Source organism: Crinia signifera, chromosome 6 (assembly GCF_055691185.1).
Source record: "Crinia signifera chromosome 6, ASM5569118v1, whole genome shotgun sequence".
Lineage (NCBI taxonomy): Eukaryota > Metazoa > Chordata > Amphibia > Anura > Myobatrachidae > Crinia > Crinia signifera.
The window spans coordinates 256,532,571-256,541,603 of record NC_139222.1 but is presented as its reverse complement, the minus strand read 5'-3'; the positions used below and the strand labels follow the sequence as shown (position 1 = coordinate 256,541,603).

General features: G+C 43.7%; 1 protein-coding gene across 1 annotated transcript in view; it reads left to right on the top strand.

Moving 5' to 3' along the window:
- The first annotated feature begins 645 nt into the window (after positions 1–645).
- The window catches only part of LOC146009229 (pregnancy zone protein-like), a 152,219-nt gene continuing 143,831 nt past the window's right edge, over positions 646–9,033 (top strand). Inside the window, exons 1-2 of the mRNA XM_083149391.1 lie at positions 646–802; positions 2,284–2,467. Of these exons, the coding sequence (XP_083005517.1) occupies positions 735–802; positions 2,284–2,467 (252 nt within the window). The 5' untranslated portion in view covers positions 646–734. The remainder of the gene's footprint in view (positions 803–2,283; positions 2,468–9,033) is intronic.

The following is a 9,033-nucleotide window of genomic DNA, read 5'->3' as shown; positions in this document are numbered from 1 at the left end:
TCTAGTCCTTTTTACCAGACTTTTTGTTGAACTTTTTTGGTGGTCCTTTTAATAGTTGAAGTATCCATTAAAGTTTTTTCATCAAAAAGTTTTTCATCTATTGGCTGTCGGCCTTGTGGGAATTAAAGCACAAAGATACCCTGATGTGTTTTTGAATTTCATCTTGAATTGTGAGTTTTGGTACGGACCATTACAAAGAAACCTTTATATGCGGGATGGATCTGATGAAGGTTTGGATACACTATAAAGATACCTTTATGTGTACACTACCACACCTGTAATCCAGTGATTAAGAAAAAAATTACGCATTTGTCCAAACTACACATTTAGTTGTTTTTCTCTTTTCTCCAACATGAATAAATACATGAGAATCTGAGAAGAGGAAGGAGAAAACTATTCACAGAGTCACAGACAGCACAATACAAATTACACTGATGTGCACTTCTAACAACTACATTTCATTTGTATGATTATGTTGTTCAACTCTTTTTAACATTGTTTTAAACTAATCTATCGTAACATTTATAATAGTGCTTACAAAGCAGAATCTGTTTACATCAGTTTAGGTTTATGAACATAACGTGCATGGAAGATAAGAGTTCATGTGTTGAAATATGACTATTCAGCCAAGTGTCTCCCATGTCCTCATACGCCTCCAGCAAGGGAGGTGGCAGAATATATATATAGGACGACGACAGAGAGACAAATTCGGCGGAGGTGACTTGTGGGCCAAAATGCAGCTTCTCCTGGTGTCCGTCTGCCTGGCCATCTTCAGCTCAGCACTTACATCAGCATCAGACCCGTAAGACAATTATTGTGGAAATGTATTACAGGTTGGGTCTCCTATATCCAAAATGCTTGAGACTAGAAGTATTTTGGATACTGGAATTTTCCTTAGTTTGGAATATTTGTATACAACAATGAGATATCTAAAGAGCCCTACACACGGAGCGATATTCAGGCATTTTCTGATCGATTTTACGTGATTTTAATAAATTGTTTAGAAAATGCCTTAAAACTGCTGTGTGCGTAGACCAAATTTGCAGCATTGTATGTCATTTAAACGCCACCTGCTCCCCCCCCCCCCCGCACACGGATTTCCCTGCATGCATGTGAATGCATAAACATCCATTCGCATCCTTGCGTTCGGGTGGCGAAATCATTCGAGTGTCGCTGACCATCAAATGATTTCTACAGAGCTCGCAGATTTAAGACACCTTTAAGGTGTCTTAAATCTGCAGGCACCCTGTACGGGAAGTGGGCAGCTGACATCTGCTGTCAACAGCTGGCCGCCCCCCGCACTCACGTCATGGGCAAATTTCCATGGGAACGCTCAGAATTTTCATTGTGCTCTTTCATTCTCTTGTACTTGTTGGTGATATGACTATAAAGTCAAAATAAGCACATTATTGCATGAAAGTGATTGGGAATGAGAAACTTGCGTTGTTAGCTTGCACAGAACAATGTAATGTGCAACATATGTATATCAGTATGTCACTGAGTCACTGCAAGTGCAGCAAAGTTCCATTGTGCTTCACCTGTGACTGTACTGTGTGGACACTAGGGGGCCAAGTCTGGATCAAACACAGTGATCCGAATGGTTAAAGGTTTGCACATGCCCGTTTCTGCGCATGTGCAAACACCAACTGAAAATGGCTGCGGCGAGTTGCTTGGGGAGGGAGGGACTGAGGTGATGACGGAGCTGGACCATGGGAACGCCCAGTGTTTTGTGGGCATCTCCATGAAAATGCTAAGTGCTCCCATGGGTACGCGGACGGGCCGATGTCTGCCTACGGCAGGCGGTTGACATCACATGACGCCAGCCATCCGCCCTGTCTTCATCACCATGGCCACAAATAAAAGTCAGTTTAGATTGACATTTGTTTGCGAAGGAAGGAGAAATCTTTCTTTCGACCATCGAATGATTTTTCCTGTACTGGTGGCATGTGAGGGGATGCATCTACATTACACATCCCCGCGCATGGTTACAAAGGGGCTGGCATTCGTGCGGGCGGCTCTACATGGCTCACTAAGCAATGAATTTTCGCTGCTCAGTTAGTTAATCAGAATCACCCCCGTGACCTATGAGGATGATCCTAATAAACATTAACTGCAAAAGCTTAGGAGTAATGAGCCAATATTGGTACTTATTGCATCTTTACTCACACTAGATTACTTTCTAATTAAAGAACTATCAGGATATACTGTAATTCCTGCTTTATAAATGTTCAGAATATGAACTACGAATGTATTTCCATTTCCATTTGTTCTGTGTCTATGTAGGCGCTATGTGATCACAGCTCCTGCATACTCAGTGCAGGGATCCCAGCAGAAAGCCTGCGTGACCTTCCTTGATCTAGATGGGGCTGTTGACTTCAAGCTGTCCTTGCACAAAGATGAGCACACTCATATTATTGCTGAGCACAAAGTAGACACCGCGGATTACTCCAACTGTTTCCCTTTCCAGGTGAGCACACATTTCTAGCATATAAGGTTTGTCAACTGAGATTCCTCCTTAATGTTATAGCCATGCTGCTTAATGCCTCCCCCCCCCCCCCCCCAATACACAGTAAGTTTATCATAATCAGCCATTCATTATGCATTATGTAGACGGAGTGAATGGAAACATTACAGCTGCACATCCATTTAAACAGCAAGTGGCAGCAAACACAGGGCCACAGAGATGCCCAGAGAAGCGAGTGCTCTCCCCATCATTGACTGCACAGGGGCAACAGTCAGGTGGCTGCAACAATGAGAGCAATTATGGGCACTGCACAGAGGGCCAGATGCCCCACGCACACATCAGGATACTCACACACAGATACTCACTGTCACACACCCAGGAGGAGGCAGCATCCCCTGGCCACAAGTACCGGCATCTGATAAACAGTATCCCCGGTTAGATGTCTTGCGCTGCTCGTCCTGTTTGCCTCTGAGCGACTGCTATTGCTGTTACACATACAGGTAGCGGGACACAGCAGCTGTAGCTGCCCTCTGCCTTTGTTCGTTCCCCCACCCTTCCGTATTGCCCCATTAGTCGTGCACACAGTGCTCCTTTCTCCTTCTCTCTCTCTGGCTTGAGCTGGTGCTGTTGCTGATTACAGGGTGCACTGCGTCCTGCATGCATTGAGAGCGGCACAAGAATATAACCAGAATTCCGACTGCCAGTACTCCCACAGCAGGGCGACTGACCATCGGAATCCTGACTGTCGGGAGGTCATCCGGCACCCACCCTAAAAAATAATCAAGCGAAGAGAGCGCTTATGGTGAAAAATGTTCAGAAAATTTATTAACCCCTTCCCGCCGCAGCCTGTTTTTGCCTTCCTGACAGAGCCCTTTTTTTCAAATCTGACATGTCTCACTTAAGTGGGGATAACTTTTTTTTGCTTTTACTTATCCCAGTGATTTTGAGACTGTTTTCTTGTGACACATTGTACTTCAAGTTAGTGGTAAGTTTGGGTCGATACAGTCTGTGTTTTTTTGTGAAAAATACCAAAATGTCGTAAAAAAATGGAAAATTTTGCAATTTTCAAAATGTTACATTTTCTGCTTGTGAGACAAATAATCATACCACTCAAAATAGTTATTAACTAACATAGACCATATGTCTACTTTATGTTGCCATCATTATTTCAACCTCCTTTTAATTTTTTTGGACACTAGGAGGCTTAAAATATGAATAGCAAATTCTCAAATTTTCAAGAAAATTTCAAACACTGATTTTTTTAGGGACCAGTTCAGTTCTGATGTGACTTTGAGGGACTTGTATGTGAGACACCCCCATAAATGATGCCATTTCAAAAACTGCACCCCTCACAGTATTCAAAACAGCATTTTGGAAGTTTGTTAACCCTTTAGGTGTTTCACAGGAATTAAAACAAAGTGTAGGTAAAATTTCAAAATTTCATTTTTTTTTGCAGATTTGCAATTTTAATACATTTTTCTAAGGAACACAGTAGATTTTACTAGAGAAATGTGACTAAAAATTGATTCCCCCAATTCTTTTGTTTTCATAAATATCCTATATGTGGCCCTAGTGTGCACGTTGACCAAACCACAGGCTTCATAATAGAAGGAGCACCTACTTGATTTTGGAGCCTCCTTTTTATGAGATTATTTTTTAGGCACCATGTAGGTTTCTAGGCACCATAAGATGCTAAAAGTTAGGAACCCCCCCACAAGTGACCGCATTTTGCAAACTACACCCCTCAGGGAATTCATCTAGGGGTATAATGTACATTTCAAACCCCCAGGGGTTTCACCAATTGTGGTACAACTGGGCAGTGAAAATGAAAAATTAAATTTTTTACACAAAAATGCAGTCCTGGCTCAAAATTTTTCATTTTCACAAGGAATGAAGGAGACAAAGCACCCCAAAATCTGTGCCCCAATTTCTCCCGAGTACGGCAATGCCTCACATGTGACCAAAAAATACCATTTGGGTGCATGGCAGGACTCAGAAGGGAAGGAGTGATTTTTGTATTTTGCAGCTCAGATTCTGGTGGAATTTTGGTGGGTGCTATGTCGCATTAGCAAGACCCCCGAAGCACCAATACAGTGGAAGCCCCCCACAAGTGACCCCATTTTGCAAACTACACCCCTCAGGGAATTCATCTAGGGGTATAATGTACATTTCAAACCCCCCGGGGTTTCACCAATTGTGGTACAACTGGGCAGTGAAAATGAAGAATTAAATTTTTTACACAAAAATGCAGTTCTGGCTCAAAATTTTTCATTTTCACAAGGAATGAAGGAGACAAAGCACCCCAAAATCTGTGCCCCAATTTCTCCCGAGTACGGCAATGCCTCACATGTGACCAAAAAATACCATTTGGGTGCATGGCAGGACTCAGAAGGGAAGGAGTGATTTTTGTATTTTGCAGCTCAGATTCTGGTGGAATTTTGGTGGCTGCTATGTCGCATTAGCAAGACCCCCAAAGCACCAATACAGTGGAAGCCCCCCACAAGTGACCCCATTTTGCAAACTACACCCCTCAGGGAATTCATCTAGGGGTATAGTGTACATTTCAAACCACCAGGGGTTTCACCAATTTTGATACAACTGGGCTGTGCAAATGAAAAATTACATTTTTTTACACAAAAATGCAGTTCTGGCTCAAAATTTTTCATTTTCACAAGGAATGAAGGAGACAAAGCACCCCAAAATCTGTGCCCCAATTTCTCCCGAGTACGGCAATGCCTCACATGTGACCAAAAAATACCATTTGGGTGTATGGCAGGACTCAGAAGGGAAGGAGTGATTTTTGTATTTTGCAGCTCAGATTCTGGTGGAATTTTGGTGGGTGCTATGTCGCATTAGCAAGACCCCCAAAGCACCAATACAGTGGAAGCCCCCCACAAGTGACCCCATTTTGCAAACTACACCCCTCTGGGAATTCATCTAGGGGTATAATGTACATTTCAAACCCCCAGGGGTTTCACCAATTGTGGTACAACTGGGCAGTGAAAATGAAAAATTAAATTTTTTACACAAAAATGCAGTTCTGGCTCAAAATTTTTCATTTTCACAAGGAATGAAGGAGACAAAGCACCCCAAAATCTGTGCCCCAATTTCTCCCGAGTACGGCAATGCCTCACATGTGACCAAAAAATACCATTTGGGTGCATGGCAGGACTCAGAATGGAAGGAGTGATTTTTGTATTTTGCAGCTCAGATTCTGGTGGAATGAATGGTGGGTGCTATGTGGCATTAGCAAGACCCCTGAAGCACGGTGAAATGATGAACCTAATAATCCATAGATGTGTGGTATATTTTAAAACACTCCTTTATACATTGGCCGGGTTTGTCGGGGCAAGTGTCACACTGGAAAATAGTTTGCTTTCTTATTCCCTTTAAATAGCAAACTTTGCACCTTTTTTGTGTCCTGCCCTTTTTTCCAGTGGAGGGGATTTCATCAGGAAAATGCTGCCCTGGTACAATACGGGGGCCAGTACTAGAAGTACTGGGGCCCTCTGCCTGCTGGTTCCCAAATATTAGGCTCTTTATGACTTCCTCTTGAAAGTGCATAAATGTCCCCCTCTGGCTGGTAGAACGGAATAGCACGTAAGCGTTATACAGTGCCATCTGGATGATATACACGGCCAGCTTCTTGTACCAGATTTTTGTTTTCTGCAGGGCACTGTACGGCTTCAGTACCTGATCTGAAAGATCCACTCCGCCCATGTACTTATTGTAATCCAGGATACAATTAGGTTTTGAGGTGTGGGTACTGGTAGCTCGTACAGGGACGGAGGTGGAACTGTCTCCGTGAATTGTTGTCAGTATAAGGACATCCCTCTTGTCCTTATATTTGACCAACAACATATTTTCGGTGGATTGTGCCCTGCTTTCACCCCTTCTCATTACTTGGGCAATGTGTGTTTTTGGAAGGCCTCTTTGGTACTTGCGCACAGTACCGCAAGCTGCTGTACCTCTTGAACCAAGGGCCTTAAACAGGGGGATGCTAGTGTAAAAGTTATCCACATAGAGGTGATAACCTTTATCCAGGAAGGGGTGCACTAAATCCCAGACAATTTTTCCACTAACACCTACGAGGGAGGGGGGGCATTCTGGCGGTTCAATTCTTGAATCCTTCCCTTCATATACCCTAAACCTGTGAGTGTACCCTGAGGTGCTTTCACACAGCTTATACATTTTTATGTCATACCTTGCCCTCTTACTGGGAAGGTACTGGCGGAATTTAACCCTTCCTTTAAAATGTATAAGGGACTCGTCTATGCAAATGAATTTATCTGGGATGTACATCTCTGGAAATTTGGCACTGAAATGATCAATGACCGGCCTGACTTTGAATAGCCGGTCAAAGGTGGGATCATCTCTGGGTGGGCACTGTGCATTATCGTTGTAATGCAAAAATTTAAGGATTGTCTCAAAACGAGTCCGGGTCATGGCCATACGGTAAAGTGGGGTGCTGTACAGAACATCTGTACTCCAATATTGCCTAATTTCTGGCTTTTTTACTATGCCCATATGAAACACCAGACCCCAAAACGTCATCATCTCTACTGCATCTACAGGGGTCCACCTAGCAAATGATGACGTGGGGTTTTGAGCAATAAACTGCTGGGCATATAAATTAGTTTGGTCCACCATTAAATTTATAAAATCATCAGAGAAAAATAATTTGAAAAAGTCAATTTCTCTGAGACCTGTGGAATCAAATTGGATTCCTGGGATGGCCAAAAACTCAGGAACCTGGGGCTCAAAATTGTCTGGTGGTGGGGTCCATACGAGACCAATTATTGGGGGGGGGGGTCTCAGCTGCTCTACGGGGGCGTCTTTTAGGGGGTCCCTCATCACTAGAGGAGGAAGAGGAGCTTAAGATGAATCCTTCAAATTCCCCGCTTGCCTCACTGGCTGTGTCAGAGTCAGAGGCAAGCATGGCATATGCCTCCTCCGCTGAATACATTCTTCTGGATGACTGGGATGACATTTGGGATGACATTTGGGATGCCATTTTTATTTTTGTGTTTCTGGTAGTGAAATGTTTCAACACGTGTATAGTGTAGGGGGGGTACAAACTTTATTTCAACCCGGGGGGGTATGTAGTGTGTAGTGTGTATGTAGTGCAGAAAAAAAAAAAGGTCCTGCGCCAAAAATTGAGCACAGATGTTGGTCAGTAACGTCCGTCACTGAACAGCGCTCAAAGGCAACAGGAATTTGATCAAAAAAAAAAAAAAGATCAACCCTGTGCCGAAAAAGCTGATCAGTGATGTACGTCACTGATCAGCGCACAGTGGCCACAGGACACCCATAAAATCACAGTGTGTGTAAAAAAAAAAAATTAAAAAAAGACCCCACAGCACCCTCAAAAAAAAAAAAAAAAGGTGATCAGTGATGCGACACTGATTACCAGTGAGGGGCAGCAGGTGCACAACCTTTGGTGCAACTGACAGTGCAACTGACAGGTATATATAAAAAAAAAAAACCTGCACCCCCAAAAAGTTGCTGATCAGCACAGATATACTGATCAGCACAAAAGGGGGGGTAGCAGACACAAAATATAGCACTCTCTATCACTCTGTCACTATCTCTCTCTATCTCTCACTATCTATCACTATCTATCACTCTATGACACTGCAGCAGCAGCACTGACAGTTATATATATAAAAAAAAAACCTGCACCCCCAAAAAGTTGCTGTTTAGCACAGATATACTGATCAGCACAAAAGGGGGGGTAGCAGACACAAAATATAGCACTCTCTATCACTCTCTGTCACTATCTCTCTCTATCTCTCTATCTCTCACTATCACTCTATGACACTGCAGCAGCAGCACTGACAGGTATATATATATAAAAAAAAACCTGCACCCCCAAAAAGTTGCTGATCAGTTAAATTATACTGATCAGCACAAAAGGGGGGGCAGCAGTCAGTTGCACACGCAGCACAGCTGTATATATATTAAAAAAAAAACCAGCACCCCCAAAAAGTTGCTGATCAGCACAGATATACTGATCAGCACAACAGGGGGGGGGGGCAGCAGACACAAAATATAGCACTCTCTGTCACTATCTCTCTCTATCTCTCTCTATCTCTCTATCTATAACTCTATCACACTGCAGCAGCAGCAGCACAACACAGGAAGTCACAAGAAGTAAGATCCAGGAAGCATCCAGCACGCTACAAGCAGTGATCAGGTGATCAGGTAAGTATTTGCAAGGATCAGGTCAGTATATCACGGCAGATAGGCACGGTGACCGCACTGCACGCAATTCCAGACCGGAATGGCGTCTGCAGTGCAGTCACCGTTAGTTTAAATCACCCTCCATGGCTGTGATTGGTCCGTCGGTCCGACAAACCAATCACGGCCTTTGGGGGCGGGTGGGGTGAGGTGGGGTGACACCAGTGTCACCCTTACACCCCGTGGTGATTGGTGCTGTACTTTACAGCACCAATCACCACCGATCCCTGTGTCACCGGCGAACGTTATTCGCCGGTACACAGGAAACGCTGTAATTGGCTGTTCACATTTGAACAGCCAATCACAGCGATCGCCGACGGGGGGAGGCA